Source organism: Rhinopithecus roxellana, chromosome 2 (genome assembly GCF_007565055.1).
Source record: "Rhinopithecus roxellana isolate Shanxi Qingling chromosome 2, ASM756505v1, whole genome shotgun sequence".
Lineage (NCBI taxonomy): Eukaryota > Metazoa > Chordata > Mammalia > Primates > Cercopithecidae > Rhinopithecus > Rhinopithecus roxellana.
Window position 1 is genome coordinate 47055766 of NC_044550.1, and position 19048 is coordinate 47074813.

The 19048-nt window shown below is 40.8% G+C and overlaps 1 protein-coding gene across 2 annotated transcripts in view; it reads right to left on the reverse strand.

Annotated features, from left to right (window-relative positions):
• PKD2 (polycystin 2, transient receptor potential cation channel) overlaps positions 1–19048 on the reverse strand; it is a 69874-nt gene that overhangs the window by 20563 nt on the left and 30263 nt on the right. The window contains exons 3-7 of one of the 2 annotated variants that reach the window (XM_010366154.2): positions 18772–18905; positions 16643–16893; positions 11393–11617; positions 7848–8076; positions 2521–2688 (exon numbers count right to left, since the gene is read on the reverse strand). In XM_010366154.2, coding sequence (XP_010364456.1) covers positions 2521–2688; positions 7848–8076; positions 11393–11617; positions 16643–16893; positions 18772–18905 — 1007 coding nt within the window. The remainder of the gene's footprint in view (positions 1–2520; positions 2689–7847; positions 8077–11392; positions 11618–16642; positions 16894–18771; positions 18906–19048) is intronic. The other variant, XM_030919311.1, reaches the window with a different exon arrangement.

Below are 19048 nucleotides of genomic sequence, written 5' to 3' on the forward strand. Positions count from 1 at the left end.
CCTTAAAGACCTTAATGATAAAGTATGGAGGGGCAAGACATTTCCAAGAGAAGCACTAAATAAAACACAACAGCTTGAGACACATGTTGCAGATAAATCTCTAGAAGTTTACTTAAAGGTCTGTTATACATTGTTTCTGACCACAGTGAAATATTTTTTGAGGATTGCTGTAATCACATTACTTAATATAATCCCAATTCATTTGAGATCCTTTTTTTTTTTTTAATTTTTTTTTGAGACGAAGTGTTGCTCTGTTGCCCGGGCTGGAGTGCAGTGGCACAATTCAGCTCACCGCAACCTCCGCTTCCTGGGTTCAAGTGATTCTCTTGCCTCAGACTTCCAAGTAGCTGGGATCACAGGTATATTCCACCACATCCAGCTAATTTTTTTTTTTTTTTTTTTTTTGTATTTTTAGTAGGGACAGGGTTTCACCATGTTGGCCAGGCTGGTCTCCAACCCGACCTCAGGTGATCTGCCCGCCTCAGCCTCCCAAAGTGCATAAGCCACTGTGCCCAGCTGAGATCTTTATTATTATTACTATCTTTATTATTATTATTAAACTAATAATAATCAAGGAAACTTCAGTAATTCTCAGGCAGCACCTGCCATCCTGTCACCAGCACAGGCTCTGACTGCGCTATCCAAACATGTGTGGCTATTTAAATTCAAATTTAAATTAATTAGGATTAAATACAATTAAAAATTCAGTCCCTTGGTCCCACTAGCCATATGTTAAATGTTCCATGCCTATACGTGGCTAGTGGCTGCTGTCTAGGACAATGGAAATATAGAACATTTCCATCACCACAGAACATTCCTATTACTATCATTATTTTTGCTATTTATTATTATTATTATTACTATGTTGTAATCAAGGTTTTGTGCTTTAGTGATGGTTTCTCTTGAACAAGCATGTCAATAAATAAATAGCATGAGAAATACAGGATAAAGTCTACGCATTTTTTTGTTTTTTTTTTGAGACGAGGTCTCACTCTGTTGTCCAGGCTGGAATGTAGTGGTGCGATCTTGGCTCATTGCAACCTTCCGCCTTCTGGATTCAAGCAATCCTCCCGCCTCAGCCTCCCAAGTAGCTAGGATTACAGGCAAGTGCCACCACCCCCAGCTAATTTTTGTATTTTTAATAGAGATGGTTTTGCCATGTTGCCCAGGCTGGTCTTGAACTCCTGGGCTCAGAGGACTCGCCTACCTTGGCCTCCCAAAATGCTGGCAATACAGGCATGAGCCACCGTGCCTGGTCTGGGTCTATGCCTTTTGATAAACCTCAGTCCTTCTAGGTATGAATACCAACTCAGGAAAGTACATAATGGGTAAGTACCTTCTAGAACTGTGCTGTTCAAGAGAACGTTCTGTGATGATGGAGATGTTCTACATTTCCACTGTCCTAGAGAGTAGCCATATATAGCCACTGAACACTTAACGTGTGGCCAGTAGGACCAAGGAACTGCATTTTTAATTGTATTTAAGCTTAATTAATTTAAATTTGAATTTAAATAGGCACATGTGGCTAGTAGTTACTGTCTGGACAGCACAATCAGAGCCTGTGCTGGTGACGGGACGGCAGCTGCTGCCTGAGAATTACTGAAATTTCCTCCATCTCCAGAATTGAAGCTCATTGTATATGAAATGTCATAACCTTTCACACACATGGAAATGCACATTATATCTTGAGATAATAAGGAAATGAGTGAGGAAGGAACTATTTGGAAGCGGTGTCTGTTCCAACCTTAATTCTAGGTAAATCTTCCCTTACAGCCTCTACCTGGAAAAGAGGCGATTCCTTCCAGCAAGCACTTCCAAGTGCAGCAACTCTCCCCTTCCCTCCACCTGATCCTTCCCTCTCTCTGAGTTCCTTTTCCTTCACCTGTTCATCTCGTATCAGGTAAAACTCAGACCTGCCTCTGTCAGAGCAACCCGGGGCCCCAGGCCCAGCTAACACACTGAAAGGCCTCTTACTGCATTTGTTAAACAAAACCTATAGGGACTGATCTTGCACTAATTCAGATAGCAGGAGAAGTGTATCATTGTCAGTGAGAGGAATGATCACATGAGTTTCAATAGTTTACTTCATATGTAAAATATGAGGCCTGACATGGTGGCTCATGCCTATAATCCCAGCACTTTGGGAGGCAGAAGTGGGAGGATTACTTGAACCCATGAATTCAAGACCAGCCTGGGCAACATAGTGAGACCTTATCTCTACAAAAAAATTTAAAAATTAGCTGGATATAGTGGCACATGCCTGTAGTCCCAGTGACTTTGGAGGATGAGGTAGGAGGATCGCTCGAACCTGGGAAGTTGAGGATGCAATGAGCTGTCATCATACCACTGCACTCCAGCCTGGGTGGCAGAGTGAGACCCTGTCTTAAAACAAAGTAAATATGGAGCAGCTCTGGCCAGTCACTCGAATTTCGAATTCAAGTATTCCATGATTTTGTGGAACTCAATTATTTTTGAAAGAAAATATTACTTAAAATGTAGGACATGAAATTTATAAATTACCTTAATCCAGACAAAAAATACTGTGACAGCAGCTATATTGTTGAACTGTATTTGCCAATATGCCAGATGCTCAAAGTTGGGGAAAGTATTTTGATCTTCCAGAAACTGTAAGAGCACCTCCACATTTGATGTTCTGTATATGTTAATTCCTATAGCTACCACTGATAGCTGGAAAGCAAAAGATTTAAATTTTATTACAGTGTTTTAGAAATATAAAACATACCTTAATATGACTAGTATACTTTTCTTCACCAATGTATTAATTGTAGGGTTCACCATTATACTTACCCAATGTCATTCTTAAAAGTCACTCACTCAAATGGAAAGTGTTAAGCCCTGCCATAAAATAAGTAAAACAATATATTGCTTGCATTTCCTTAGTTCAGAATAGAAACCCAATGAAGGCATGCATGCATGCATTGTGCACATATGCATTACACACATGTACATGCATACACAGAAGAGATTACACTATAACAGACTCAAACTCCAAGAGGAATGCTTTCTGTTTTTTCCGCCACCTTCATTTTAATCACTTTCCACCCTCTTGCTTTCTTGCCTTAAACCTGCTGTTTTTATTTGTGATTTTTAAATTTAAAATTTTCCAGTTTCTCTTCATTCTCCAACTGCCAGCCATTCTTCGCTCTGCTCAACAAAAATATAGTATGTATAATGTGTCTATGTATACAGCACCGTGCAAGGGGCTAAGAGGAATAAACAGAAGTAAACCGCATAAATCCTGCCCTTAAGACACTTATATTCTGGTTTAAGAGCAGATAAACACATGAAGTTAAATAATACAAAAAACTACTGAAGAGTTGGCATCACACAACATAAAGTGAAGAGGGGCACAAGATGTCCTAAAAAGGAGTGCCCATGAGAACAAAGAATGAGCTTGGGCTTGAAAGACAATGGGAATGATGAACACAGAGGGCTTAAGAAGGCCTGCAGTGGGAATAAATGAGCCAAGGGCTTCTCTCTTGCTCATTTATGTCCCTTAACTCATGACCCTACAACTTTCCACATATGCTTTGGTTCTAGGCTTTACAACCAGATCCAAGGGGACACTGCCCCCTCCTTGGCATCCATCACCACTAAATGTAGACAGTGCTAGGGGTTAGTCATAACCACCTGGCCCCACTGGGGGGTCTGAATCTGCAGCAGGTGGGCTGTGGCAGGTGCTGCAATCTTTGCTGTCCATTCTCTCCTCTTAGGAATGATGGCCAGAGACCACTTCATTAGCCCTCCCTTCCTGAGATGGCCATCCAGATCATGGTCCCCCATGTGATTCTCATAGCAAAGACCAGCCTGGTTGCTGATCACAGCTAAAAAGCCAACCTCCCCATCTTCCTTTTCTTATCTGTGAAGGATTTCCAGAGCCAATTTTGTATTTTTGTGTTGGTGGTGGGAATGATTAACACAGTGGGCTCAAGAAGGCCTGCAGGGGGAATATGTGAACCAAGGGCTTTTCCTGAGATGAGGAGCTCATCTCAACTAATCCATGTAGAAAAACATTTGGATTGGTGGACTGGATCCAGTGGTAACTCTTTACCCAACTCTCACCAGGTATAATTTGTTATGCAGTCCAGTTGTTTTTACTCTGCACAAGACAAATGTTTATAAAATTATGAAGAAGATGGTCATTTATACAACAATGTCATGATATGCTACATTTCTTTGAAACCTTTCCTTCCAAATAGGGGATGAAAGAAGAGATGAGGAAAGAGATTTTGTGAGCATCTGCAATGTTATTATCACTCCTGAGTTTTTTGTGGGATTCTCATCCCTGTCTATAAAAGAACTTTCTCTCCATATCAGAAAATTAGGAGGGCAGAGATTTGGGCTATTTTATTCATTCCTATATCCCCAGTGCCTAGAGCAGTGCCAAGTACATAGTAGGTGCTCAGAAAATACTCGTTGAATAAATGAATTAGTCGGGCCGGGCGCGGTGGCTCGTGTCTGTAATCCCATGACTTTGGGAAGCTAAGGCAGGCGGATCACGAGGTCATGAGATCGACCATCCTGGCTAACACGGTGAAACCCCATCTCTACTAAAAATACAAAAAATTAGCTGGGCATGGTGGCGGGCGTCTGTAGTCCCAGCTACTCGGGAGGCTGAGGCAGGAGAATGGCCTGAACCTGGAAGGCGGAGCTTGCAGTGAGCCGAGATCGCGCCACTGCACTCCAGCCTGGGGGACGGTGGGAGAATCTGCCTCAAAAAAAAAAAAAACAAAAAAAGAATTAGTCATTTTACCCTGTAAAACCTAGCAAGCAGTCAACAAATTATTTGAGTTTAAATTCCTTAATAGTCTTCTTTTTTCAAGTAATTCTGCTAGTTTTGAAAGACTATTGCTCAGGACAAATGGCTGACTGATGCAGCCTGTGTACTTCAGAACGTGTTGGAGAAACAAAAAAGGAAAACAAAGAAAATTTCAAAGTGATTTCAAGATGTCATTATATTTATATTTAAAATATAATTTCTTTTCAGGTTTTGGTAAACATAAGCAAATTTTGGCTAGATAAAACAAAAAGTGTTGGCTCTTTTCATTGGTTTGAAGGTCCAGTAGAGCACAGGGTGTGTTTTGTGGGTGACCAGAAAGCATGCCCTAACTTCTACACTTGATCAGCAAATGTTTCAAAGGACAAGTGGGATTCCAGTAGCCCTTCCTTGTTCTTTATAAACTAAAAGCACACTGTCTGAATTGTTGTCTGGCAGTATTAAGCGTTGTTTAAAAAAAAAAAATGAAAAGCACAGTGAAGTAAGTTTTCAAAGAAATACTTGCAAAATGCTGTGGCTGCTGAGTCAAAGAGACAATTTCCATGATATCATTCCCTTTTCTCCTATTGGTAGCCAAAGCGGCACAAGGCAATTCACTGGGGTATGGGAAGAAAATGTTACAACTTCTAGGTAGGTGGTAAGAAAGTGTTGGAATTCTATTTGTATTAATTTTATCCCAATCTTTAAAAGTCTATATATGTGAATATTTTACGGATGTACCTGTTACACCAATGTATGCATACAATTTACAAATAAAGATAATACAATAGGGTGTGTAGTCAAAGCTTTCACTGATAGGTGTGTATGATCAAAAAGGGTGAATACCACTGACTAGTCTTTTGTTGATACTGAGTTCTTTGGTTAAAAAATAAAAAAGGAAGTCTGTTCTTAATTAGCATACCATACTTACCTTTTTATCATTATTTCAATGGCCTAAATATAAATAAATCCATATAAGCCAAAAGGCAGGGTTTGCATCCTTATAGTTCCAAACAAGAACTGTGTTCTGGGATAACTGTCAATGTATATGGCCTGCACTCTGCCATCACTCTGAACAGAAATATTCTGAAAAATTATTTCCAGTATTATTGTCTCTCCTGTTTCCTTAAATGCTACAATTCTTGTGTAACTCTGTTCATTGTTAATACATTGAGAATTTGGGGATCAAGGGTTTACCTTGATTTATGTGATGTTATATGGCCATCATAAAAGACGGGATGCACTTCTAACTGCATCATGACCTGATGGGGTCAACACCATCTATTCTATAGGAATTTTTACTTTAAGTAAAAACTCTTTCTAAAGTGCACATATCCATGACTTGAGAGGCAGTGTTACTATGAGGAACAAATGAGTTCTGTACCATGAAAAGCACCCGGAGATGCCTAACACAGTAGCTTCTAAAGTGTTAGCCATTATTATTATTACTATTACAATTATTATCACTGCTAATATTGTTATTGCCATGCAATATATGGCCATGTAGTTCTTTATACCTTAAGTGTTCTTTCACTCACACATGAATAACATATTTTCCATATTTTATCAACTATTAATAATTCTAGTGGGGAAGAGTTTAATAATTTGATGTAAATGCTTCACAAAGGCCAAATAAATTTTTAGGAGCAGGATAAGGGAAAGAATAATTCTCCTGAGGAGGGCTAACAGAAGAGAGAATGCTAATAGGGTAGTGCATTATTTACTGAGATTTGAGAAGGTGATGGCTATCATAGGCAGTGGGAAGGAAAGACATAGAATAACACATGGTACATCTATGCCAAGCAAAGCTTGTGAGCATCTAACAATTAAGCATGTTGTTATATGCTTAAATGTAAAACTGGACTTAGCAAAAGGTTACCTGTTATTGCTGAAGGGAGAAAAGCTTGTAAAACGTCTTTTATACACTGAGGCCATAGGAAGGAAGTGACTGATGCTTAATTAAGTGATAAGGATGACAGGAAAACATCTTGAAAAAATATTAGAAGTTATAATAGAGTCAAGGGCAGACACAGAATTTACATGGTGTCATGGTCTTGATTATGACTCTGCCTTTGATTTATTTTATTTTTTATTTTTATTTTTTAGAGATGGGGAGGGGTCTCACTATGTTGCCCAGGCTGGTATCAAACTCCTGACCTCAAGTGATCCTCCCACCTCAGTTCCCTAAAGTGCTGGGTTATAGGTATGAGCCACCATGCTCATACCTATACGATTTCTTATACCTCATACAGAAAACTTTGATGAATATAACTTACATTTTATACTCTGTAGACTATTTGCAGAAAATTTTAAACTGCAGAAAGTTTTCTCTGCTGCCCAAAATATTTTCAGGATGATTTTTCTTTTTTCTTTTCTTTTCAAGGCAAGGTCTCATTCTGTCACCCAGGCTGCAGTGTAGTGGTACATTTATAGCTCACTGCAGCCCCAACCTCCTGGGCTCAAATGATCCTCCCACTTCGGCCCCTGGAATAGCTGAGACTACAGGTATGTGCCACCATGCCTAATTAAAATTTTTTTTTTTTTTTTTTTTTGTAAAGACAGAGTCTCACTATGTTACCCGGGCTAGTCTTGAACTCTGGGGCTTAAATGATCCTCCTGCCTCGGCCTCCCAAAGTGCTGGGATTACAGGCATGAGCCACCACACCTGGCCGACAAGGTTTTTCTTGCTGTAACTTTACACATGTACAGGAAAATATAAATTGATTTTTACTAGCAGTTGAAGAAAAATAACATTAGTGAAAAAAAACCAAGGAAAAAAACCTGTTTTCTCCTCCACACCTCATGTGGCATACTAAAGCCAAATATGAATTACTGAGATATTCTCATTAGCGTGGTTGAGAGCATATTGTAAATACCTCTCCACTTCATACTCAGAAAAGTTACTCATGCAAAATGAGAAAATAATTAGTAACAGAAGTTGATATAATTGAGGGGGACTTTTAGATTCTTTTTTGGGAATATCAAGATCCACACGGCTGAGGAGATCTAAGACTCTAGCTAACATGCTTGTAAGACAGAATAGGAAATTTGATGTTGTTCTCAAACCTACCACAACGATCACAACATCCAGACAATTCCAGAAACTCCTGAAATAGTGTAGTTTGTGAATGCGAATTTCCAATATCTCTTCCACCACATAGTAAAGGATAAAGAAACAAAAGATAATCTCACAGGCTGCCAGGAAGAAATCAAAAGTTGTGACATATCGGATCAGCTTTAAAGGCTGAAATTGCCAAGATGGGATCACACCGCCTGTTGCTGGGAATTCAACCAATAACCTGCATGGAAATAAGAACAATTAAAACAATAACAATAACAACACATGAATATAGCCAGGAACGGATGTCCATCTATTCTGTTCGTGCATTACAAGGTAATTAAACTGCTACCATAAGTCCCCTCAAACTAGTGGCAAAACATTTTGATCACAGCTAATAATTCCATACTTATAGAATTTTGTGCCATCAAAGGAATAAGACTTCCTGAAGTCTTTCAGTCCCAAAGGAGTACTTCCTGCTCAGTCTGCCCTTTACTTCTCTGTATTTATGCTGCTCAAAATGCCAGATACTTTTAATGTAAAAGTAAATCAACACACAAACTTTTCTAGGACTTCTGTTATTATTTTTTTAAGAGCTAGGGACTCGCTGTGTTGCCCAGGCTAGAGTGCAGTGTTGCAATCATAGCTCACTGCTGCCTCAAATTCCAGGGCTCAAGGGATTCTCCTGCCTTAGACTCCTGAGTAGCTGGGATTATAAGTGTGCAGTACCATGCCCGACTAACTTTTTTTTTTTTGGCAGAGACTGAGTCTTGCCCTTTTGCCCAGGTTGGTCTCAAACTTCTGGGCTCAAATGATACTCCTGCCTGGGCCTTTCCAAGCGCTGGAATTACAGGAGTGAGCCACTGTACCTGGCCCTAGGACTTCTATTAAATTCAAGTCTTTCTCCTATGCAACATGAAGAATATAAAGAAGTACAAGCTATCCACTCAAAACTTGTGTGATCTCATTGAGAAGTAGGATATATTTTGTACATATGTAAAGATAGGAACTGAGTCTCTCATTCATTCATTAGGTAACACCTAAATAGCATCACATATTTTGTCCTCCCAGGAAATTTTCTCTCTTATTCCCAGAGCCTTATAATGAATAGGTGGGTTCTCAATAGATGTCTGATTGTCTAAAACATATACTGTTTTACATCCATACTGATGGCTCTGATCTTTACTGCTTTACCATAACTGGACTGAGGGTTTTTTTGTCAAATGCCCATTTTGTGGGTGTCACACTGAGAAAGTTGGGTGATTCAGTTAATGATACAGACTCCTTATCTAACTAGAAACAGAATCTCTAGCTGTTTCATTTTAAGACATTTAAAAGCCCTTTAGTCAGCTACTAGCCATCATTATCTCTGCCATTACAGGACAGATAGCCACACCTGGAACCTGAGCATCCAGGACACATGCATGAGCAATAATCAAGTAAAACAGGGACTATGGTAAATTAGAACCTGTCAGAGAAGTGTGAACATTTTCCTTCCTTTTCATTGTCAGTTTTCCTGTTCTTTCTTTCCTATTTGATGTGTTGGAGAGTAGGGGTGAGAACCAAAAACTCAGGAGAGCAACACTGAAGCCAAGAGCCTTGTATGTGACAGCTTCATTGGGAACTCAAAAGGGAAGGAAGTGGCCTTCAAGAGTCAAGTCATTTCTCTGGTCCATTCTGGCCCTGCCCTTCCAGAAACTTAGAAAAACAGTATAGAGAAATGAAGCAGTTGTCTTAACAATGCTCATCCTTAAAGTAAAGAAGGAAGCAAAAGAAATACTCAAGATCTTCTATAAATAGAATTTACTAAAATATCAGAGTTGCCTCTCTGTTTTTATTCTCTTCCTTTGTATTCTATTCTTTTGATCTTCACTGGAATACTTAGGAAAAACTCAATAATAACTGCAATAGATTTTCATTAATTTCTAGTGATAACTACTACTGGATTACTGGTTGAGTATTTCCTTCCTTCCTTCCTTCTTTGTTTCCTTGTTTCCTTCCTCCCTCCCTCCCTCCCTTCCTTCCTTCCTTCCTTCCTTCTCTCCCTCCCTCCTTCCTAGCTTCCTTCCTCCCTCCCTTTCTTCTTTTGTTTTTTTTTTTTGCCATGGTGAGCAAGGACAGGTTGAATGTTTCTAACCTGAAAATCTGAAATATAAAATGCTTCAAAATCCCAAACATTTTGAGCACCAACATGACAGCACAAGTGGAAAATTCCACACCTTACTTCATGTGACAGGTCATTGTCAACATGCAGGCACACAACAGTTTATTCAACATCCCTAAGGGAAAAATGAAATTTCCTTCAGGCTATATGCATGAAGTTTCATTTATGAAACATAAATGAATTTTGTGTTTAGACTTGGGTCCCATCCCCAAGATATCTCATTTTATATATATGCAGACATTCCAAAATCTGAAAAAAATCTTAAATCTCAAACATTCCGGTCTTAAGCATTTTGGATAAGGGATAATCTGTAATTTATTTAATGTGGTACTATTTTCTGCAAACATTGTTAAATACAAAGACTGGGACAATCCAACAAGCGATGTAAAGCAGAATTGAGCTTAACCTCAAGAATGATGACCAAGACTATTATGAGAATAAACCCTTCTTATCTTGTGTGTAAATATACATGCAATAATCATGTTAGCGATGTTTGGGTATTGCTGACATGCTCACCAGAAAGATTAAAGTGGGTGAACTCTGACTCCCTCTTGCTCTGCTTTTTCCTTCTTTTTGATAGTACCTATTACCTTCTAATATTATATATATTATATAATAAAATAAATACTAAAAAATTTGTATTGTTTATTGTTTAATGTTTATTCTCTATCTCCTCCTGGTTGGATGCAAGCTCTGCAAAGGCAGGGATCTTTGTTGTGTTTGCTGACATGTCCCAAGAGCCAAGAACAATGCCTAGCCCATATTAAGTGTCCAATAGATGTTTGCTGAATAAATGAATGAAGAGGAGTCCCAGACAAGCCAGTGGAATCTTTGTCAGTTTCGTTACTGTCTCCCAGAGGGGTCATCATGGCAACATCCCAGGATCTGAGGAAGGAACTTTATGTGATTCTGACAGCCCTGAGCATGAGCAGGTACCTGGGTATCCTACTGAGCCTCCTACAAGCACTCCAATTACTGTGCTTGTGTGCTAATAGTAGAGGCTCATCTGAGAGTGAGAAACTTCACAGAAAGAATCAAGATTTGATGGGCAGGGGACTTGGTGATGGAACATGTGCCACTGATCATCCTCATAATGGGTAAGGACAGATGTTAGGAAAACACAATATTTATCTGGAAAGGTTCCAGCATTGAGATGAACTTGGACCAGAGTTAAGGTTCTTTCCAACTTGTAATATTCTAGGATCCCAACTTCCTTCCTCAAATATCCTTTATTTCAATAAGCCTTCAGTTTTTACCCCTTCGTTGCTATCCGTCTGGATCCTTGGCATGCTCATTTAGCTAACTGCAGGCAAAGGTTTTTCTAGCCAACCCCAGAATAGGATGTACATACAACTACACAAAAACAGGAGGGATGCGTGTCCTCAGTACACACCTGACCACACAGAACAGGTTAATGTTGGCGTTGTACACTGAGAAGTCAATAAAAGTTGCCCTGGTTCCTCGGTCCAGCCAGACATTTTTCTTGAGGCTAGCAACTTGTGCAGCTGTTTCCTCTCTTCTTCTTGACAAATCCAGATAATAGCCAGCTCCACTATAAGTTGCAATGATTCCCCAGTGGCTACTACCATTCAAATCTTTTTCACTTGTGTAGATCCAACTGATTAAAAACAAAACCAAAAAACAAACAGTTAAAATCAGTGGAACACTTGTGGCAATTACAAGGATAGCTGGTTCCTTGTAAAATAAAGTATGTATTAAGGCCTATCAAGCTGGGTAATGTGCCTGACCTGGCACTTCATAAGTGTTTTCTTGGTTAATTCTCACACTGTTATTAGCCTCACTTTAGGAATGAGGGCCCTGAGGCTTAGTGAGGTCAATGTAGTCCCAAAGCTTTTGAAGGTAGACTCCGGTACCAATGCCAGGGCTGTCTGTCCCTAGAGCCTCTGCTCTGCTCTACAGCCTCTGCTCAGTTCATACGGCTGCCTTCTCTGGGTAACTGTGCTCAGGGACTAGATAACTTGAGGTCCCCAGAGAAAATTACAGCCAAAAGAGGGACAAGTTCCTCAAGTGGTATTGTCAGCATTTGGGAATTTCATCCACAAATATTCAGAGGATCTCTTAGAAAACAGATGCTTCTTTGGCACTAATGGGGATATAAAGGTCCTTTCTCTCCCAAATTTAAAACAAGTAGGGAAACAAAAGTTGTAATTAAACAAGTAAAATACAAGGTGGATAATAATAAGAAGCAAAAGAATAAAGAAATTAGGCTGGCAGATCAGAGGAAAGCTATCCTTATTTGGGGATCTGGCAATGAAGGGATGGATTAGAAAAGGCTTTAGGAAGAAGCTGTGTTGGACCTGAGCCATGAAAGGTGAGTAGGACCTGGACTTGCACAGGTGAATGCTGATATGGTTTGGCTGTGTCCCCAACCAAACTTATCTTGAATTGTAACTCCCACGATTCCCATGTTTTGTTGGAGAAACCCGGTAGAAGGTAATTGAATCATAGGGGCAGGTCTTTCCCATGCTGGTCTTGTGATAGTAAATAAGTCTCATGAGATCTGATGGTTTTATAAGGGGGATTTTCCCTGCACAAGCTCTCTCTCTGCCTGCTGCCATCCACGTAAGACATGACTTGCTTCTCCTTGCCTTCCACCATAATTGTGAGGCCTCCCCAGCCATGTGGAACTGTAGGTGCCTCTTTCTTCGGTAAATTGCCCAGTCTCGGGTATGTCTTTATCAGCAGCATGAGACTAAACGGGAAGGGCATTTTTTTTTTTTTTTTTTTTTTTTTTTGAGACGGAGTCTTGCTCTGCCACCCAGGCTGGAGTGCAGTGGCCGGATCTCAGCTCACTGCAAGCTCCGCCTCCCGGGTTTACGCCATTCTCCTGCCTCAGCCTCCGGAGTAGCTGGGACTACAGGCGCCCGCCTCGTCGCCCGGCTAGTTTTTTGTATTTTTAAGTAGAGACAGGGTTTCACCGTATTAGCCAGGATGGTCTCGATTTCCTGACCTCGTGATCCGCCCGTCTCGGCCTCCCAAAGTGCTGGGATTACAGGCTTGAGCCACCGCGCCCGGCCCAAGGGAAGGGCATTTTTAACCGTGAGCCATTGGTCAAGAGAAGAAGTAAGTAGTTCAGTTTGGCTCCCATAAGGTAAAGAATGGTAGATCGAAAGGTAGTCTGTGGTCAGCTTGTGAAGGGCAAACATGAAGGAGTCTGTGAAGGGAAAGTTCTGAGAGGCACAGAACAGGGCTGCTCTGGTGGCAGCAGGGAAGACTAGAGTGGGGAGGAAGAGGGCTCACGTGCAGAAAAGAGTTAACACAGCAGGCCTGAGATGGTCTTTCCTTAGGAAGGCCTGTTTGCAAGGTTGGACTCTGGCTAGCATCTGGGAATCTGACTGATAAACAGCTCCCTGCACTGGTATACAACTTTCCCTGACTGGTAAGAGAGGCTTGCTGTTGCTGTGCTATTTGTACAAGCAATGTGGCTTTACACTCAACACCTGCTTTCCTTCTGGGAGTCAGGAATTTTGGCACATGCTAGTCATAAACCAGCACCAGTATCCAGTGAACACCCCAGGCACTGAGTCTCTAATTAACCTCTCTGATAAGACATTTCACACATTGTTACAACTTGCTCCTGGAGAAATTCAGCACATCCTATGTGACCTCACTGGGAGAGGGCTCCTGGAAGCCTACACTGGGTTTTCCCCATGTACCTTTTCTTTTGTATCCTTTCACCATAATAAACCTTAGCTATAAGGATGCCTCTATGCTGAGTCCTTCCAGTGAATCACTGAACATGGGGGTGGTCTTAGGGACCCCTGACATATCTCCATTAGCAAAGTCTGCAATAACCAAGAGATAATGAGGCCTGAACTCACTCAGTGAAGATGGGAAGGGGAAGAAAGGAGTGAGAGAGTGTCACCACAGTGACTGCCAGCAGAACTTGGCAACTGATTTGGAAGTTGGGGCAAGGAGGAAACATGGCTCAAAAATGACTCTGGAGTCTCTTTCAGGGCAATAGGAAGATAGTAGTGCCATTAACAGAAGGAAGAGCAGATCCCACAAGAAAACGATGAGTTTAATTTGGGGCATGTTGAATCACAAGAGGTGTGGGACATCCAGGTGGAACAGAGACGTATCTTGTATCTCTGTGAAGAAAGGACGTTTGCTTCTGTTTCCTGCTGCTTTGTTTCTTCAGCATCATTGGGACTAGAAGAGGGGTGACTTCTAGCAATGGGAACATGCCTGGCACATTGTTAAAGAAATGACGAGTCACCAAACAAAGATGCCAGTGGAAGCCATCTGATTGTCATGGGAAAGAGGGTAAAGAAAGAAAAGATGGAGATACAAACATAGAACCTGGGAATAAGACAGGAGAAGTAAGAGAAAGGGGTTTTAGAGTTAAAAGAACCCAAAGTGTAGAGTTCTTCATGGAAGTCAAAGGAATGAGCAGTCAACACTGCCACCTTCTGCAGACAGGATGAAGGGTATAAAGACTGAGATTTGTTCAGTGGATTTGCTAACTAGAGGTCCCTAGTAGCTTCCTGGTGAGATGTCAAAAGCAAGAACCTAAGCTTTAAGAGGTAAATCGAGGGTAAGGAAATGGAAGTGGCAAATGAAGACTATTCTTCCAAGAAGTTTGGAGTGGATGGGAAGAAGAAATTGGAGTGACTTGAGAATGTAGAAGAATAAAGGGATGGTTTAGATATGACAGGGAAGGTCCCCTTTGGCAATCCACCCTGGAGTAGAAATCACTCATTCATACATGCATCCAACACATATTTATTAGTATCTTTACATATGGGGCATTGTTCAAGGCTTTGAGGACACAGCAGTTAACAAAATAGAATCCCTGCCCTCAGGAAGCTTGAGTACTGATGGGGAGCTGAGAGCATCGAGAAGCCACCCTAACGACGTAATTAATATGGAGGAAGAATTAATACGGAAGAGGTTTAGTAGACAAAACATGGGTTTTGGAGTCAGGCTGCTTAAATCTTGGCTCAGTTCCATTTGCTAGCTGTGACACTTTGGGCAAGTGAGCCTCAGTTTTTTCATCTATAAAATGGAGATGATACCTATTTTAGAGTTGTTTTGTGAAGGTAGATGAAACAATGCGTGAAATAACTTCTTAAATAATGTCTGGCACAGAGCGGTGGCTGTATAAATTTATCTTCTTAGTGATGTGAGATAAATAAAATATTGGAAAGGGTACCACAGATAGAAGGCATGCTTATGCTTTGCGGGAACTACAAAAAGGCACACTAGAAAGCAAAATAAAGCTGGGCATGGTGGCATATTCTTATATCCTGGCTACTCGGGAGGCTGAGGCTGGAGGATTGCTTGAGCCCAGGAGTTGGAGGTCAGCCTGGGCAACATCAAGAGGCTCCATCTCTAATAAATTTTTTTTTTAAAGAAAGCAAAATCACTAATATAACTTGGATGATAATGTCCTTTAAGATTATTTAGTACCTTTGTTCTAAAGCTCTGGATTTTTATTAAATTTGTTTTTTTTCTGAGGTGGAGTCGTGCTCTGTTGCCCAGGCTGGAGTGCAGTGGTGAGATCTCAGCTCACTGCAACCTCCACCACTTGGGCTCAAGCAATTCTCCTGCCTCAGCCTCCCGAGTAGCTGGGACTATAGGCACATGCCACCATACCCAGCTAATTTTTGTATTTTTAGTAGAATCAGGGTTTCAACATGTTGGCTAGGCTGGTCTTGAACTCCTGACCTCAAGTGATCCGCCCGCCTTGGCCTTCCAAAGTGCTGGGATTACAGGCATGAGAAACTGTGTCCAACCTGGATTTTTACTAAATTTGTTTCTTATGGGTTCTGGTATTAAATAGAGTATACACTGGATGGTACAAGAAGAATACACTAATTGAAAAGGTGATTGTCCATTGTATAGTAACAAATGTGGATTCTGGGCAACTCAGTTTCCAAGAAAAGAACCTAGATGAATCGACAGAATTAGCTGAGCAAAGCTTAGAAGATGACTCTGACCAGTGACGAACCCAGGGACAGCAACCCCAAAGGCCCACACTGAAACGGCCTAGGAGGTCTTCCTATTTCTTTACTAATAACTACAATACTTCTAAAATAGTAAGTGCCCTCCCCTTAATACACAAGATGTTTGAAGTATGGGTACCAAAGTGTACAAAAAGCCCCTGTAAATATGCATGCATACAAATATATACTTAAAATCTCAAACATTTGAGTAAAATGGGCTTTAAACCAAACAAAAAATGGCCTCACAAGCTTACACATTAAATAACTCCATTCTGAACAAAAACCTGTTTGTAAGACCTATAAAAAAAGAGTTCCTGCACCTGAAAACTTGCTGTTAAATAACTTAGTGGATGATGTTACTGGACCTACAAAAACAGGGCCCAGGGCATCTTAAATGAAATTTTCAAAGGCTCAGATAATTAATTTTTTGTGAGTCATATGGTCAACGATTTAGTCTTTTGAAAAATATGCATGTAGAAACTGAAAGAAGGCTAAAAAGTAGTGAAAACTTGAGAAGTGAAAGGTCAGGTTGGCCAAGGTTTAAATATAAGCACTGAAGAGTCACGAACTTCTTTTTGCCTTGGTGAAGGTGTCAGGGAATGAATGAATGAATGGTGGGAGGTCAGAATGAATGAGTGAATATTACCGAGTGGCAATGAGTCACAGACACTTACGCGGTTCCATTTCGGGGCCCGAAGGGAGCCCTATCTTCACTACTGACAGAGTAGACATCATAGCACTCTTTAATTTCATCTCTCAAGTCCTGGGGTATAGAACAGGATCCATTTCTGACTCGGAGTTGCCGTATTCGTGGTACCCCTAACAACAGGTTCTCATAGAAGATGAAACTTCGGTTGTCAGCTTCAGTCTGGTTACTGGGCTGCATCTTCCAGTATAGCCCATCCAATAAGGAGCCTTCTGTGAACTAAAAGCAAAGGAAACATCTTTGAAAAAGTTCCAAGCTCAGCTGCTGTCTTGCTCCTGCCTGGAACGTTTGCATAACCAAGCATTTGGCAACTCTATGAAAATAGTAGAGTGATAAGAATGAGTTTTGTTGTCAGAGAGATTTGGGATAGCATCTTGCCCCATCACTTGTTAGCTATGAGGCCTTGAGCAGGGTCCTCCGAACCAAGGTTCCTGCATCTGGAAAACCCATCCTTTATGTAGTCACTGCACCTGGCACAGAGTGGGTACTTAATATGTGGCAGCTTTGATTTTTGTTCTTGGACTAAAGATGGGGTCATAATTAACTCCACTTCCCCTTATTAAAATAATGTCTCACATAATCATGGTTCTAAACTTGTTTAGAGAAAAGGCTACAGTTTTTATTACCAGCCTGGCATCTGATAGACCTTTCACCTGTCTGGACTATTTTGCTGTCTGGTGAACTCTCCAATCCCTCCTTATCCCTTTAGAGATTGGCATTTATCATCATGGAATGTGTATACAAAAGTCTCTTGTTAGTTTGTACAACTAGCTATGCCTGTTGGGAAAACAGATCTATTTTTCAGTGTGCTATCCTTATCAGATGATCAACAGAGATAGACTGATTTGCCCTACTCAGATGGTGAAAGATCCATATTATACAAGTGTGGCTTTGGATGCCAAGTACTTTTATATATGAATAGGTTCCTGTGACCCAGTTGTCTCTATCCTTAAAATTAATAGCTCTGACCCCAGGGTTTAGTAAGAATTTTAGAAACTATCTCCCTAAGGAGAAACAATAATTTCCTTTTCAATTTCCCTTCCAATTTTCTTAGATTCCAAGCCCCATATCCCTCAGATGAGTTTAATATTTTTCCTGTGGTATCACTCATTGCTATACTGTTAACTATGTTGGAATTTGGGAAGGGGCTGGACTGGGTTGGACTTCACAACAGCAAACCTTTTGCTTGTTTTGGGAGTTTTTTTTTTTTTTTTTGGATTTTTTGAGACAGGGTCTCACTCTGTTGCCCCGGCTGGAATGCAGTAGCATGGTTATGGCTCGACCTCAAGCAATCACTCAAGTGATCTTCCCACCTCAGCCTCCTGAGTAGCTGGGACTACAGGTGTGTGCCACCCCACCCTGCTAATTCTTTAATTTTTTTGGAGAGACAAAGTCTTACTATGTTATGCCCAGGCTGGTTTCGAAATCCTGGGCTCAAGCAATCCTCCTGCCTTGGCCTCCCAAAGTGCTGGGATTACAGGCGTGAGCCACCAAGCCCCACCAACAGCAGACCTTTGAAAGAATGTCCTTACTTTGTATCAAGCACTGTTCTAAGAGCGGGGGATACATGCCATCATCAACAAAGAGACGAAATGCAAAAGGCGAAGCTAGACAGAAGAACCACACTGCCCTTCATTGGCCTTACATTCTAGGAGATTCTCAATAAATATTTATTGAATCTTGACTCGTGGAATGAATTATAAACTAGGATGAAGAAGTAGCTGTCAGGCTAGAAAAAAATCGATTTTTCTTGTTCCCTAGCCATGTGACCATATGATTTAAGCATCCTGAATCTCATTTTCCTCATTAACAAACTAGGGCATACTCTTAGTACTTACCTTATAGAGTTACCATAGAAATTAAATAAGGTAAGGTATGAAACACTCAGCACAGTGCAAGGCACAGGCAAAGTTCTCAGTGTTAACTTTACCCCTCTTTGAGAGTAGAAACAGTAACTTCTAACAACTCACCATAACTTACGTCTCACACAGTGTTAAATGCAAAGCAGGTCCTGTCGATACTCATGCACTGAAATGATGAAGCCAAATGAAAAATTTTCTGTGACAAAGAAGTACTTTCAAAGTTATTTGCAAATACCTTCCAGAAGTCTTCCATGGAAGACAGAGTTTTAAAGTTAGTGTTCTCTGTTTTGGACACGGGGGTGTCTAGGAAGAGCTGTGACATCATCCGGGTGTAGTAGTACACATTGGAGCTCATCATGCCGTAGGTCACTGGAACACAGAAAGATCCAAATGAACGCCCCAAGGGAATCGGCACACATTCACACACCAGCAGCCTTCACGAAGGGATTGTTCCTGTGGATAAACAGTTGGGACAAATATCCACACAAGGTCTTCTCTCACCCCTGCCTTCC